General features: G+C 46.4%; 3 protein-coding genes across 3 annotated transcripts in view; 1 reads left to right on the forward strand and 2 right to left on the reverse strand.

Moving 5' to 3' along the window:
- Positions 1–1,729, reverse strand: part of SIT1 (signaling threshold regulating transmembrane adaptor 1) — a 4,201-nt gene extending 2,472 nt beyond the window's left edge. The window contains exon 1 of the mRNA XM_006863172.1: positions 1,469–1,729. Coding sequence (XP_006863234.1) covers positions 1,469–1,729 — 261 coding nt within the window. The remainder of the gene's footprint in view (positions 1–1,468) is intronic.
- A 473-nt stretch (positions 1,730–2,202) lies between these two features.
- CCDC107 (coiled-coil domain containing 107) lies at positions 2,203–5,146 on the forward strand. Its single transcript, XM_006863078.1, is given in 7 exon segments — positions 2,203–2,308; positions 2,398–2,549; positions 4,236–4,296; positions 4,533–4,623; positions 4,720–4,832; positions 4,913–5,091; positions 5,093–5,146. Coding segments are annotated over 7 exon segments (756 nt in total).
- A 785-nt stretch (positions 5,147–5,931) lies between these two features.
- Positions 5,932–10,236, reverse strand: ARHGEF39 (Rho guanine nucleotide exchange factor (GEF) 39). Its single transcript, XM_006863173.1, has 9 exons — positions 10,042–10,236; positions 9,459–9,553; positions 8,908–9,028; positions 8,543–8,661; positions 7,618–7,688; positions 7,271–7,399; positions 6,480–6,709; positions 6,130–6,218; positions 5,932–5,950 (listed from the first exon to the last, which is right to left on the reverse strand). Exons 1-9 carry the CDS (start codon positions 10,177–10,179, stop codon positions 5,932–5,934), a joined length of 1,011 nt encoding a protein of 336 aa, XP_006863235.1. The 5' UTR covers positions 10,180–10,236.
- Positions 10,237–15,765: the final 5,529 nt, after the last annotated feature.

The raw sequence follows: 15,765 nt of genomic DNA on the forward strand, positions 1-15,765 counted from the left end.
TATATATAATACATACATACATATACATATTGTTAGGGGGAGGTAGGTAGAAACTAAGAATGAGGGTTATTATAATTGGGACTATGGCTAGATCTAGGCTAGGCCTAAAACTTTGTTTAATGTTAGGGTTATAGTTAGGAGTAAGGTTAGGTTAGGGGTATAGGTTGGTCTAGGGCTAGGAATAAGGCTTGGTCTAGCTTTTAGGGTTACAATCAGTCTTATTTTTATTTGTTTTATTTTTTCTTGAAATCTACTTGATTCCCTCTTCATTTAGAAGTTCTGTAACTATATTATTCTTTTTTTTTTTTTTTTAATTTCATGAGATTTTGTTGTTGCAACTGCATCTCTGATTCTCTATTTTCAATTTTGTAGGTCTGCTTTTCTTCGAATATTTCCGTATCTGAGTTCAGTTTAGGTGATATTGTCATGTATGTTAGTCTCAAATTGTTGTCTGCAGTTGTTGATTTTCTGTCCAAAGAACACCCTTTAGTGTTTTTTGTGAGGTGGTCTGATTGTATTTTGTTGTTGTTAAGTGCCATCAAGTCGGTACCGACTCATAGCAACCTTATGCACAAAAGAATGAAACACTGCCCGATCCTGGGCCAACCTCACAATTGTTGCCATGCTTGAGCCCACTGTTGCTGCCACTTTGACAATCCTTCTCGCTGAAGGTCTTCCTCTTTTTCTCTGACCCTCCACCTTACCAAACATGATACCCTTCTCCAGCAACTGGTCCCTCCTGACAATATGTCCAAGGTTGGTCATCCTGGACTCCAAGGATCACACTCTGGTTGTACTTCTTCCAACACAGATCTGTTGGTTCATTTGGCAGCCTATGGCACTTTCAATATTCTCCTCCAACACCACAACTCAAATGCATCAATTCTTCCTTCTATGGTCTTCTTTATTCACTGTCCAGCTTTCACATACATATGAGACTATTGAAAATACCATGGCTTGGGTCAGGTGCACCTCAATCCTCAAGCCTGACATCTTTGTTTTTCAACACTTTAAAAAGGTCTTGTGCAGACAGATTTGCCTAATGCAATACATTGTTTGATTCCTTGACTGCTGGTTCCGTGAGTGTTGATAACTAATTGATCCAAGAAGAATGAAGTCCTTGACAACTTCAATCTTTTATCCCTTGATAAGAATGCTGTTGATTGGTCCAGTGGTGAGGAGTTTTGTTTTCTTGACATTGAGATGCAATCCGTACGGAAGGCTGTGCTCTTTGATCTTCATCAGTAAATATTTTAAGTCCTCTTCAATTTCAGCAAGCAAGGTTGTATCATCTGCATATCGCAGGTTGTTAATGAGTCTTCCTCCAATCCTGATGCCACGCATCCAGATGTTGTTGCTAAGTGCTGTCAAGTCGGTTCCGACCCACAGGAGGGGCTGGTGAGTTTGCACCGTCGACCTTGAGGTTCAAACTGACTTTGTAGTCCAGCATTAACCCACAGCACCACACCAGAACGCCGGCTCCAGACATAAAGAGTGGGAAAGAGAAAAGAGGGGGCAGTTTGGAGAAAGTGTGTTCCTCTTCGAGGACAAAAATCGCTGCCGCGCTGAGAATGAGCCCCGTGTGGTTGGCGCACAGAAGTGCACTGCCTGCGTAACTATCGCTGCTGACGGATGACGCCCCGCCATCACGCCGCTCAGCTCGCCGGCCACAGGAGGCCAGGTAGCATCTTAGCGGTGTACTGTGAGAAGCGAGTGGGTCTGCGTGCATGCGCGCGCGGCACTCTCTGCCCAAAGTCCGGGGACTTTCCCCTAGGCACTGTGTCAAGGAACTAGGTCCTCCGTCTGTAGCCTAGGATACAGGCCTTCAGCACGAACTACCGCGATAGTTCCGTAAGCGGAGTATTTATAGGAACAAAAGACAATTTCTTTTTAACTTAGGGTGAGAAAGCTAATGCTATGAAAAAATTTTAAAGAACTTTTAGATAGACCTTTCTAAGATTTTAAGCTTCTACGGAGCATCCTCCCTAATAGTATAACTAAATAGGTAAGAAATGGACTAGTTTAGAAAAACTGGGCCCACAGTGCCTTATGCAAATAACTTTGACTCCGCCTTCACATCGTATATGCTTGGTTTCCAGTGAAGCCTAAAGCGGGTGAGCACGTGTGCGCGTGCGCACTGGGGCGGCCGGCCGTCGCTGGAACGCTTCGGTCCCTTAGGCTCTCTTTCTTTGCTGGCTCGCTATGTCTTGGGTGGTCTCGTTCTGTGGAGTGCTGGGGCTGTTACTTATGTCTGTGCTATCCGGACTCTTCGGAGACCTCCCCAGCCCCGATCTCCGGGCACACCCAGGTACCAGCGAGGGCTGTGGAAGGCGGCTGGGACTGCCCCAGGGGGCGAGGCCCCAGCTATGCTGACCTGTCTCTGCCCTCCCTCCGCAGGGGACCCCACCCAGACCGGCGTTGGGGCCACGGAACCTCGGCGGCCGCCGCCGCCCAAGAACCAGCGCGAACGAGCCCGAGCTGGGGCTCTGCCTTTGGGGGCGCTGTACACTGCGGCCGTCGTGGCTTTTGTGCTGTACAAGTGTTTGCAGGTGCGGGATCGATTGGAGGGCGCGGGGGGCTAGGAACAGGACGTTTCATCCCGTCCGCCTGTTAAAATGAAGACGTTAGTCTCTTGGCTTTTCACAGTACGCTTTTATTTGAAGGCTCCACGGAGGTAATGAGTGTAAAGAGTGCTTGGTAAATTGTAAATAATAATGACCGTCACGTTTTAATTTACAACCAACAACCCAGTGAAGAGAGAGCAAGTCACTTGTGCGAAATCTCTCAGAGCTGGATTTGACCCCGACAACAGCAGCATCAAGTAGTGTCCAACCGCGATTCCTGGTGAAGTGCCAAATTTGACATGAGCGTCTGATTGATTGCTGTCGGCAGTGTTTTTAGTGTTCAAGGCACCAGGCATCTCAAAGTTCTTGGAAGAGACCCTGAAATGTGCCCTGCAGTACATTTTAGTGGATAGAAACTGGGAAATTAAAAGGGATGGCTAATTGGCATTCGGATAACAACTAGATTTGACAGGCTACATAATGAAATTTAATAGAGGTAACACTTGATGTTGTTGGACCCAGTTTCAGACTGGAAGAAACAGGAGTTAGCAGTTGTATCTCTGAACGAGACTTCTACAAGAGAGGGCTTCAAAAAGTTCATGGGTAAATAGAAATAAAAGATAACAGAACTCTTCTACAATCTTTTTTGAAGATCCCTCATACTTGACAAGGAGTCTTGGTGTGGAGCTATAGGATAAGCATTGGATTGCTAACTAAGGTCTTTGTTCAAACCTGTTCCTCGGGAAACCCTATAACAGGGACGCTATGAGTTGGAACCATCTCTAAGGAACTTAAAATACTTGACTATAAGCTGGTGTGACAAGCCCACTTCCCCCAGTTGATGCTAGGAATAAGGTAGATAAAGTTATGCGTTATCTGGAGAATTTCATTCTCTTCAGGACACATGCTCACAGTAAAGCAGCCCGACAAACCATGTCACATGAGTACTGACTGAAAATTTGGGGCTATTAAACTAAAATTAGGAGACTCAGGAAATGTTGGGGGAGAGGAAAGGGTGTTATGATTACTGTCTTCAAATTCCTCAGGGGCATTATGTTCCATTATTTTGGAAGCTTAATCAGCACCACAGCATGACGATACATGGACAAAGTTTGGTTTTATATAAGAACTAATAACCAGAGCTATTATAAACTGGAGAGAGCTGCTCACTCCTGGACAAGGGCAGACTACCCAACAAGCAAGGTAAGCACAGGCTTACTTGTGCTTACATACCAATCTGTACTGAACAATTTCACATGACATGGTAAACAAAAGTGAAACTTTGCTACAGATGAGTAATTCTTATTAAATCACAAGTAAATCTATGATTACCTTGCTTACTAGGTACTCTGTCCCTATTGGGGATAATCAATTTGGAGAGACTGACTCTGTAGGAAGGCCATACCTAGAATCAGAATCTTCGATGTGGTGGGGAAAAGTGAAATTGTTCACTACAGATTACAAAGCACGAATGACAGTGTGCTTACCTTGCTTACTGAGTTATCCGACATGCTCCCAGTAGGACCATGTGTGGGGGCCTAATATGTTGCTTTATGTCCTGTGTGGAGTGCTAGACTAGATGAGATTTTCTGCCTAAATGGTCTCACTGGCTTTGCATGCTGAGGTGATGAGAGCGGGCCCTTGCTGCAGTTTGGCCCTCTCCTTCCACAGCAGGGGAAAGATGAGACTGCAGTTACCCAAGAGGAGGCAGACAAGGAATCATTGCAGTCAGGTGAGTCTTGCAGAAGTCTGTTTGGTGGGGGATTGCTGTGTTATACGCCATTGAGATGGTTGTGACTCATAGTGACCCTGCATAGGGTTTCCAAGGAGAAACTGGTGAACTTGAACCATCGACCTTGTGGTTCAAGCCTACAAAGTCCAGCACATTAACCCACAGTGCCACACCAGGACTCCAGGGAGTAGCAAAAGACAAATATCCATTGTCCCAGTCTTCTCCTTTAACCCTAGAGCAACAGCTGGCCCAGTTGACAGAGCAGCTGGCCCAGACAGAGCAGCACCTGAACCACCTCATGGCCCAGCTGGATCCCCTTTTTGAGTGGTAAGGAGAATAATGACCGTGTGGCTACAATTGAGGGCAGGTGGTAGGAAGGGTGGGGACATGGGGTGGGCAGCCCACAAGTGGACATTTCTGCAGTGTAACTACTCTGACTGGAGCTCAGCAGGAGCTTCTGAACATGAAGCTACAGACCATTCATCACCTGCTACAAGAGAGGAAGCCGGACAAGGGTGTGGAGGTTCCAGAAGCAGGTAAAGGGTTGGAGGTGAGGGTCTGGTAGTGGTGAAGACAAAACCTGAAACTGGAACCTGCCTGATCTTTCTCCGGACAGAGGCCACCATGCCCTTTCCTGAGGACTTGTGTATAGAGGAGGCTGGTGAGAGTCCGGCCTGGGAGGAATCCAGACACTGGAGCACAGAGACATGGAACCTAGCTACTGCCTGGGAAGTGGAGCAAGGGCTCAGAAGAAGAGGCCGTGCTGCAAAGGGCCTCTGTCACAGCCCCAGCTGGGAAGGAAGGCGAGACAGCAGCTGAAGGTTTAGTAAAACAAAGCCTATTCTTGTGACTGGGCACTCCTGTGTGCTTTTTCCATCCCAGCTGGTTGTATACACACCCATACTAGGTGCCTAAGAACTACTAGGCCTTCTTTAAAAAGCTTCCCTTATTAGGACACAACGCAGCACTCTCCAGGGGGAAGGCAGAGGCGGAGGGAGCGCCAGTTCTTTTCTGAGGCCACCATCATGCCAACTTTCAGGGCATAAAAATCTGTTTCCATTTAGCATAACTGAGAAAGGACATGCAAAAGAAAACTTTTATTAAATCCAGTGGGAAAATAAATTATAGAAACTATATACAACACAAAGATAGCTATGCTTACAAAGCTGAAACCCTGATAAAAGCCTGGCTTGTAGACACATCACCCAACTTAAAGGTACACCCAAACTGCTGTGAAGTTGATTCCAACTCTGCCATTATTATTGTTGGTAAGTGTCTTGAGTCGGTTCCAATTCACTTTGCATAGGATTTCCAAAGAGCGGCTGATGGATCTGAACTGCCGACCTTATGGTTAGCAGTCAAACACTTCTTTAACCTCAGCACTGAGCTTACTGGTCCCAGATCTCGTCATTTGTGTTGAAGGGGCCGATTCGGCTTAGGCTCAATCAGGTCAAACTTGGTATCCTGATTAAGAGCAGGTCAGATGACCCAACTTGGCTTGGTCCCAGGCAAACACAAGATGACCGTTCTCGAACTATGAAGGGTTCTACATTGTGTTTAACATTAGAGAAGGTTCCTTTGTACTCCCGGCTCTGACCTATTCCTGAGGTATTCTGGGTTCTGCAATTGTAGATTCTAATCATTCTTCTGGCTGCTACAGAGAGAAAACAAGACAGGTTCAGGCACTGGCAATGAGCACCCTATTCCTACAAAATCATCCACAGAACTGGGAGGTCCGAAACTGAGGGAGAGCAGCAGACATATGAGAACTGCTTATCTCTAGCAGAATGGTTAGAGCAAGGGCCTCACAGCACTCTTCCTGACCCAACTTACCTGATGGCCAACGTCAGACTGTGATACCAGCGTGACAGCTCCTCCTGGTCTAGAGACATAAGTAGTAGCTTCTCCTGGGGAAAGGACAGCTAAGGAGAGACCATCTCTTAGTGCATGGCCTAAAAAGTTCCAGGCTAGAGCTGGAACCTTTTGCTGTTTCCATTGAGGTGATTTAGGGATGAAATGAGAACTAGGTATGAAGCCCGAGTCCCAACTACTCTCTACCAAAGTAGATAGTTCAGTTCCTATGAAAGGGGGCCCAGACCAAGGAGATAATCCAAATGCACTGGGTTTGAGGTATAATCTAGGCTTCCCCAAACCTTACCTCATGCCACTCTCCTACTACTTACACTGAGTAGTCCACCACAAGGGCCTCCTGAGTGGCCAAAAACCCTTTGGAGTTGACACTCAGCCATGGGGTAGAGGGCGCGGCATGCAAAGGTGCCACTCTGCAGCAGGTGCAATGAAGGTCGAGGCTTGGCCATTAGGAGCACATCAGTGAAGAGGAAGAACATTCGGTGCCGAGGTTCCCCACGGGGAGGCACCACCAGCAGCCAGCCCTGCCGTAGGAACCAGCGCCCTAGGGGGTTGGGGAGTTCTTACTGTACAGCCCCAGGACGTGGCCCATGGGAAAAGAAGAGCAGCTAAAGGAACAAGCAGTGTGTGGTAGCTTTATAGAGGAGGTGCATAATGGGTTAAATAGCACCCCTCCAAAATTCATGTCCACTGGAACATCAGAATGGGACCTGGAGATAGGAGCTTTGTCGATATAATTTGTTAAGAGTCTTGAGATTAAATTATCCTGGTTTAGGGTGGGCTCTAAATTGAGTTGACATCCTCATAAGAAGAGAACACAGACACACAGAGAATGAGGTCATGTGACGACTGAGTCAGAAATTGGAATGATGTGTCTACAAGCCAAGGAATACCTAAGTAATGAGAAGCTGAAAGAAGCCAAGATTCTTCCCTAGAGTCTTCAAAGGGAGCATAACCCTGTTGCCCTGTTTTTGACTTCTTGCCTCCAGAACCGTTACACAATGTTAACAGACCCAGTTTGTGATACTGTGTTACAGCAGCACTAGAAAATGAATAGAGAGAATAGGAAGGGTGCAGTTGAGGACTGAGGGGGCATGCAGACTACCTGAGGTAAGCCCCTTTGCCTGGCATCCACTGAGCAGAGCCTGGACACGCCGAAGGTGCTGGTCATTCTTTTGTCTCTGACCAATAGCATTGACCCGCTGGGCAGTTTCACTTATCAGCCGAGCAGCACCTGAAATAACATCCCTCGTCGCACTCCCATCCCAACTTTGAGGGGTACTTGGTGGCAGTGAAAGATAGGTTATTCTAAAGTAGACCAGAGTCAGGGTCCAACCTCTTAAAAATGGGCAGGGCAGTAGGGACACAGCAAATATCCTTGGAGGACAGAACCAGAAGAGGGGTACAAGAGAGGCAGCCTCCTGCCTGAACTGCGGAGGAACAGGAACGTACGTGTGAGCTGCTGGTGGTCAGGGCTGTTGGGACCTGTGTTTTCAGCCAAAGCAATGACGAGATTTTCATACCTGGAATTGGACAGCCAGAAGCCTATCAGAAGCAGAGACTAGGCACGATTCCATCTGTCTGGCATACAGATCACCCCTTGCGCATACTTGAGTTGGAAAATCAGGAAAAGATCTGCTTTTGGCTATTGTATCCCGCTTTTTCATCTGATTTAGAATCTGGGTTCATACCACTTGGCCTTCCTCCATCCCATACTGAAAAAAGTAAGGGCAGGCAGCTCTTTTTGATGATTTTGAGTTTTGTTCCACATCTTCTCCCACTCACTCAGGACACCTCCTATTGTGATCCCTTCCAAAGCAGTCAGCAGTGATAGCTGAGCATTTTATAGTTTCTGGTCACAGGGTCATGGGGGCTGGGGTTCACATGACCCACTAGTCCTTTAGACTATTTCCTTGAGTCTTTGGTTTTCTTCACTCTTCTTTGCTCCAGACAGGGAGACATATATAGCTACATCTTACGATGCTCAGGCTTTTAAGCCCTCAGTCATTCCTCACCAAAGTTGCATGCAGAACTTTTACCTTGTGGACTACGATGTGCCCATTGACCTTGATGTTCCCCAAGATTATGGTCCTGAGCTCTCAGGCCCAGGCACTCATTCCCTAAAGATGTGTCTGGTTATGGCTAAATTTTCCTAACTTTGCCCCCTGAATGCTCTACTATATTCATGGGTATATTTGAAGCAAATATAAATACATTATGCAGAAATAGCCTGTCAAACTTACATGTATCTGCAGACACATATTTACTCTTATAAAAGCTGAGGAGTCATTTGGCAAGTGATTAGGGCAGACCCCAAAGCTGAAGGCAGCAGACTCAGAAATGAGAGATTTGAGTCAGGATGAGTTAGTTCACTCACTGCTGGAGTCGCTGCAGAGGCAGAGGGAGCAGGTCCTGGAGCTGAAGACCCCCAAACTCCGGACGTCCTTCCTGAAGCCGCACGAACCTTCGGAAACGCTTGTTTTTCTTAAGCTGCTCCTGGATGCGGGGGAAAGGTTGAAATCAAGGAGAAAAACCATCCCCTTTATTGTGTTCATCTGTGTGCAAAATCCCAGCCTGAGTAAACTGTTTACACCTGACAGAAACACTCTCTCTCCCCAGGGAACTTAGCACAGAGGGGGACACTCAGAGGACTCTGCAGAAATGAAGTTTGCATCGTCAAATGAAGAAAATGTGTGGGGTAAGACGGGAAGAAGGTCAGGTTTGGAGTCATTTTCAGGTTACCTGCAGGGTGGTCTGGGACCTCTCAGCGTTGGCAGCAAACTGGGTGTAGAGCTCCAGGTGGGAGCAGAAGCCCTCCAGGCCCTGTCCCCAGTGTCCTCCTTCCAAGTAGGGAAGCAGGTCCCTGTGTGGACGAGGACAATAAAAGAGAGCCTAGGAAGGACTCAAGTACCCTCTGCCTTATTTAATCCCCACATCCCTGCTCCAGAGTAGCGCTATTACCGAATTTTACAGATGAGGAAACCAGGGCTGTTTTGGCACCAGGCAAAGATTACATTGAGGTTAACTGGCCCACTCCGTGTTTGAATTTGGGTTTGTCAGACTCCAAGCTCCGTACAAAGCTTGAGAAAGGGCTCTCCCAAATGCCTTAACGCGCCAGACTGCAAAGCCGTTTGAACTGTAAGGTTGGCGGTTCAAGCTCACCAGCTGCTCCTCGGAAACCCTATACAGGGTTGCTATAGGTCGGAACCGACTCGATGGCACTTACCAACAACCCTCCCCTTTCCTTACTCCCACCCAGTCCCCAACACCCCCTTCATGCCCCCTCCACTCACTGGCTGGCACCGTAGATGAGTTCCCATGGCCCAAACAGGGCCTGACGCTCTGGGAGTCGCAGGGTCCCCTTGGCTCTCAGAATCCCCAAGAAGTACTAGGAAAGGAGGAAGTTAGGCGTTGGGCTGCTAACCACCAAGTTCGGTGGTTCAAACCCACCAGTACTCAGTGGGAGAAATATGAAGCTGTCTGCTCCCACAGATTTATATTCATGGAAAGCCTAAATAGGGGTCGCTAAGGGTCCGGTGTGGCGCTGTAGGATAAGCACTGGGCCGCAAGGTCGGTTTGAACTCGGTGGGTTTGAACCTCAAGGTAGGCGGTTCGAACTCACCAGCCGCTACTAGGAATCCCTATACAGGGTCGCTATGAGTCGGAACCGACTGGGCAGCACTAACAGCAGTAAAAGGAGTATTAATAACTGACGGCAGTGAGGTATTAGGATCAGTCTGGAGGAAGAGGAGCAACTAAGAACCATGGAGGTGGGTCTGAGCTTCCTACACGTAAGCGGATCGTCCATGGCCCACCACACTCAGCGTCACGGAGATCGCAGAGACCCTCCCACACCCTAGGGTTCCCGCCCCACACCGTGGCCACCAGCCCCAGCTGTTCCTGGTAGCGTCGCTCTGTCTCCAGCAGCTCCCGAGAGGTGCAGGTGCGTTTCCGCTCCCAACGGGCACGCTGCTCTTGCAAAGGGCACCGCAAGCGGGGATCAGGGAGCTCCATGGTTTAGCAGAGGGGTCGGCACTTCCGGTCGCAGCCCGCTGGAGATTCAAATCCAAACCGCTCCGAGGGCGGGCCTTGGGGCGGTGCCTAGGAGGAGCGCGTCCCCTGGCGCCTGGAGGCTGCCTGCGCAGGAAAGCTGCGCCGAGAGGTTACTTTTGCGGACGTCGACAAGACTGCACCGAGTCTACTCCGCCTTGGCCTCGCCCTACCGCCAGGGCGGCGCCGTACTTACGCAGCGCCGCCGGGGGCAGAGTCAAGAGGAGCAGGGTGTGCCCACAGGCCCAGTATGTGTCCCCCTTAGATGTGCCGTCAAGTTGGGGCAGCCGACTGGACTTCAGTCAGAAGACACTGTACCTCTGTAGGATTGGAAAGAGATCAATAATTATAGTACGTACTCTGCCCTGTGCCCATGCCAGATGTCCATCTTTTCCAATGCTTTCACTACTAGGAGCCAAGATCCAAGGTTTGAAACATTTTGACCCCTGGGCAAAAGCTTGTAGGTTTTAAATTACTAACTTGCTTTCTCGTTTTCTGCTGATTCAAAACCTGACATCCAATTAATTTCTGGTCAGCAGGTGTAGATCATCAACGTGGTGGTGTCTGATTGCTATAATTCGCACTAAAAGCAAAAGCTTTAAGTTGATTCGTCTGTATTGCCTAGTCAAAGATTAAATGTACTAGATTTTCTTTACTTTGGCTTTTTGAAAAATTGTCAGTAGAGATAGAAACATTTTAAAAATATGTATCAGACACACAAAAACATGCATACTGTTTTAACCTAGCAATTTCAGTTCTAGGAATGCATCCTCGCAAAACAGATGTGTATAAAAGTATTTTATATAGGATGTCTGACACAATGTTGTTTTATAACAACAGAAAACTTGAAACCATCCTGAATGTCCAATGTTAGTGACTGGTTAAGAAAATTATGGTACAACATTTGAAGGAGTAATATGAAAACATTAAAAATGATGTGGTAAACTATCAATAGGAACAATTAACATAGTATATTGCTGAAAGAAAGTAACAAGCTACCAAGATGTACACTATGATTGCATTTTTGTATAAAATGTGTGGGGGTATATATAAGGAGCCCTATGGGCTAGGCAGAGTCCTCGTGTGGTGTTGTGCGTTAATGCGTATGACTGCAAAGTCCTTTGAACTGCAAGATCAGTGGTACAAACCCACCAGCTGTTCTGTGGGAGGAATGTAAGACTGTCCGCTTCCATAATGATTACAGCCTCAGAATCACCTTCCACCTCTGCTTTCAATTCATTAGATGCTAGAGAAGTCTTAGGGATGCTTTGAGCAATTGTCAATCATTCAACTTAAATGCCTACCATGTGCCAGGTACTGTGCTAGGCCTTGGGATGAAATAGTGGACAAGAGAAATATGACCCTGCCTTATTGGTGCTTATAGTCCAACATGACAGATACAGTAAGGAGTCATCACAAAGTGAAATGAACATTACTGGGATGTAGAGACTACTATGTAAGCACACAGTGAGGAGGCTGTGCTTAGTCTAGGAGTCAGGGAAGGCTTTTTGGAGGAGTGACATGTGAAATGATAACTAAAAGCAAATTGATACTGAAATCAAAAGCTGGTGGGGGTAAAGAGTTGAGGAAAGGAGTCCAACAGCATGTACAAACAACAGCATGTACAAAGACTTGGAAGTAAAAAACAAAAACAAAAACAGAACAAGCATGCAATGCATTCAAGGACCTGCTAGATGTTCAGTAAGTCTAGAATATAGATTACAAGGGAGAGAGTGATGAGAAAAGAGGCAAGAGAGGTGGCAGAAGCCAAATCATGGAGATTTTTATCAGTAAGATGATGTCACAAGTAATAGTAAATTCAAAGTGGCTTAAACAATAAAATTTATCATGCAGTTGAAAAGTCCAAATGCAGATGGATTTAGGTTAACTTAATCCGTCAGTTCAGTGTGCCACCAAGGACCTCTTTCCACCACTCCACTCTGCCGTCTGTGGTTTTACCCTCATCAGAGTTATAAGATGACTGTGTGTCTCCAGATCCACGTCCTACACAGAATGGATGGGCTCTCTCAGTCATCAAATGCTTCTCTCTGTTTTGACCAGTTTATGTCACGAGTCCACCAAGGAGGTCAAAGAAACCCTTTGAAGGTCATCCTAAGTATTTTGAATTTTATCCTAAGGGCAATGGAAAACCACTGAAGGGTCTTAAGTAAAAAGAAGAGGGGAAAAAAAAAGTATTCTCATACAATTTGATGAACTTGACCTACACCTATGGAAGCAGTAGCTCAAAAGAGGGAACAAGTCCTTACAGCAAGAAAGAATCATTCCCACCCCCTCCACACACAGAGTAGACAGGGATGGGCAACTTGGACATTGGCTACCCAAAATGGGGGGTGGGGGGCTATAAAGACAAGAAGTGACTGGCTTACAAGCTTTCAAGAGGGAACCTAGATCCAGAGGGCCTGGAGGAAGGTAGAATCTCCGGTGAGTAGTATTCAATCTGTCTAGGCGGGGTTGATGCAATGAAATACAGACGGGTCTCTTGTGACACAATAGTGAATAACTGTTATCAGGACTGATTGTGAGGGTTGGAAATGTAAAGGTAGATGTTTTATAGCAAGGAGGGGAGTGATTAACTTTTCAGTCTAGGAGCGGAGGTCCCTAGGATCATCAATGGAGAAGAGCAGAGAGCGGGACCCTACCCAGAGAAGCAGTGATGCCTGAAATGGAGCCAGAGATGATGATGTGGAGCAATGGAGCAGCTGGAGACTTTAGTCCCAGAGAGGGAGAGCAACTGTGTGCTGAAGACCTGGGGGGTACGGGGGAAGGATTGCATGAAGGGGATTGTAACCATGGCAATGAGACGATATACGATCGAATGAATGTAAAACTAATGTTATCCCATGTAAACTATCACATAATTCACAATAAAACATTAAAATAAAAAGTGAGATGATGAAATGTCCATTTTAGAAAGATTGCTCTGGCTAGATGGAGTCAACAAACCCTATTACGAGATCAAGTTAAGAGGTAATGGAACCTTTGAGTAGGATGAAATGTGGGCCAAAAATTTAGAAAGTAGAATCCAAAAGGCTTGATGATTAAATGTCAATGAGTGAAGAAAAAAAGAGAGCAAAGATGGCTCCAGGTTTCTGGCTTAAGTCATAGGATAGAGGGTGGTACTATTCACTGAAGGAGAAAAATGAGGGGTTTTTTTTGTTGTTGTTTTTAATGAATTTGAATTCTACTTGCGGGGCACCTGTTGGACTGGAGATCCTTGTGGGACATCCAAGTGGGGTGTCCATCAGGCAGGTAGTTATAGGTCTGGTATGGGGCCTTACGGAGGGTCCAGTCTCAGGATACTTGGCTGTCACCAACTTGTAGAAGCTTTGGGAGTGGATGGGAGGGCCTATGAAGAATATATGAACAGGGACAAGGGCAGAAAGCATGAATGGGTCTACAACAAAGACACATCCTGTGAGTCTTCTTCAGCTCCAAAATGTCTGACAGTATGGTGGGTCCAAACTTCTGGTTAGCCTTAAGACCCCAGAAGAATTTTCATTCTTACATCAGCCTTTTCTCCCAATCCATGGCAGAAGGTTGTTAAGTGCTGTTGAGTCAGTTCCAACTCACAGCAACCCTGTATAGGGTTTCCAAAAGTGGCTGGTGAATTTGAACCACCAACCTTACAGTTCAAACTGATGTTATGGTCGAGCGCTTATCCTACATCACCACACAAGGACTGTGTTTTTCCTCTACCCCTCCAATCAATGCTCCTTGGAGGCCAGGATGGCCAAACTTCGTCTCTCATACTTTGGACATATTGCAGGAGGGACCAGTCACTGGAGAAGGATATCATGTTTGGTAAGGTGGAGGGTCAGAGAAAAGGAGAAAGACCCCCAGCAAGATGGATTGGCAAAGTGGCAGCATCAATGGGTTCAAGCATGGTAACAATAGTGAGGTTGGCCCAGGATCGGGCAGTGTTTCATTCTGTTGTGCAAAGTGTCGCTATGAGTCAGTACCGACTCAATGGCACTTAACAACAACAACAACAACAAACTAATCAATAGCTCCTTTCTCTGCAGCCCTAGGGTTAAAGGTGACATGTTTTAGTAACACAGCTCCTCAGTGTCTGAAGACACAGAAGAAGACTGAAGACTTAGTCTTATACACCCACAGAGAGGTCCTAAGCCAGGCAGGGGGTAGCCCAGTCACTTAGTCCTAAGCATGCTTCATACCAACCTGGGGAGGATCCGGAAACAAGAACTCTGGGTGCTCAAACCTGTTTCAGGCTTTGGCAGACTCCCAGTTGTGAAGGCATGATTCAGGATCAGAGTCCACATTCTCCACCTGGTACCAGAGACACAGTCACAAATACTAAGAGACAGAGAGAGTGAGAGAACTAAAGAAAAATAGAACCACAGAGAACATTTGAAAAACAGTGAGTTGTAATGGAAAGAGATCCTGTACTCCAAAATTCTGAGAGAAAGAACAGCAGAGATGGTTGGGAGAGAACCAATAGAGTCATGGACATGTAGATTGCTCCAAAGAGAAGTGTACAAAAAGATCCTGACAGACCTAAAAAGAAAAATAAAGGAGAAATGGAAACATTCAGAACCTTTGGAAAAAGGAACAGAACTGAGAGTGGAGTTGGAAAAGATGTCCAAACATATAGACTAGGTGGTGGTTGTTAAGTGTTATCGAGTCTGTTCCAACTCATGGTGACTCTGAATAGAGTTTCTAAGAGTGGCTGGTGGGTTTGAACTGCTGACCTTGGAGTTAGCATCACACTAGGGCCCATATAGACTTTGTTGTTTTTAGGTGCCATCGAGTTAGTTCTGACTCATAGCGATCCTGTTTGGGTTTCCAAGGAGTGGCTGGTGAGTTCGAACCCCGATCTTGCAGTTCAAAGCAACCTTGTGGTCCAATGCTTATCCTACAGTGCCACACCAGGACTCGAGTTAATATGATGCTTCCTTCCCTTGTGCTCCTTGCATTCTCCCACCTCAACTAAATTAGTTGGCTACCACATTCTGTCTTGTATAAGCCCATCTAGTTTAGGTTACCATGTACCTTTAGTGTGTTCTGGTCCAAGTAAGGTGCTGATAACTGACCAAGACAATGAGCTAACCATCCAGAGTGCACTGAGTCAGATGTCATGAATGGCTTTTAATTTGATCCACACTTTGGCAACCTAGTCAGTTAAGCTGTCCGTCCCATAAGATGACTGCTTGGAGGACAGCTGTTGTTCATCTTACTAGTGTGACATTCGCTTTGACAAGATAGATAATTTCAGATACTGTAAGAGTAATGTCAGGCTCCTGGAATAGTTATGGTTTGATACACACATGCTGTTAACAATAAATCCCATCTTAGTCAATTAGAAATTCCTCAAGTACCTAGCAAGGTTCTCTCCACAGAGACAATGTTCAACAATGGCTGTTGATTGGACCCTGCTCTTACAGAGTTCAAGGCTATTAGAACAGATAAAATATAGCCATAAATCACCCTAATATATATTAGATGGTGGGCAGGGTCATTAGCAGAGAACTGTCAGGACTTGGAGGTGCCAAAGATCTCTTCCTGACTTGA

The sequence above is a fragment of the Chrysochloris asiatica genome, unplaced genomic scaffold (genome assembly GCF_000296735.1).
Source record: "Chrysochloris asiatica unplaced genomic scaffold, ChrAsi1.0 scaffold00053, whole genome shotgun sequence".
In the NCBI taxonomy this organism is placed as follows: domain Eukaryota; kingdom Metazoa; phylum Chordata; class Mammalia; order Afrosoricida; family Chrysochloridae; genus Chrysochloris; species Chrysochloris asiatica.

Excerpts from the sequence above, each read along its gene's own strand:
- ARHGEF39 (XM_006863173.1), bottom strand. The coding sequence starts at position 10,179 with ATGGAGCTCCCTGATCCCCGCTTGCGGTGCCCTTTGCAAGAGCAGCGT. Across the intron at positions 7,689-8,542 it reads CCTCTGCAGCGACTCCAGCA|GTATGAAAATCTCGTCATTG; the intron begins GTGAGTGAACTA and ends GTCCAATTCCAG. Across the intron at positions 6,710-7,270 it reads GGCAAAGGGGCTTACCTCAG|GGCGCTGGTTCCTACGGCAG; the intron begins GTAGTCTGCATG and ends CCAACCCCCTAG.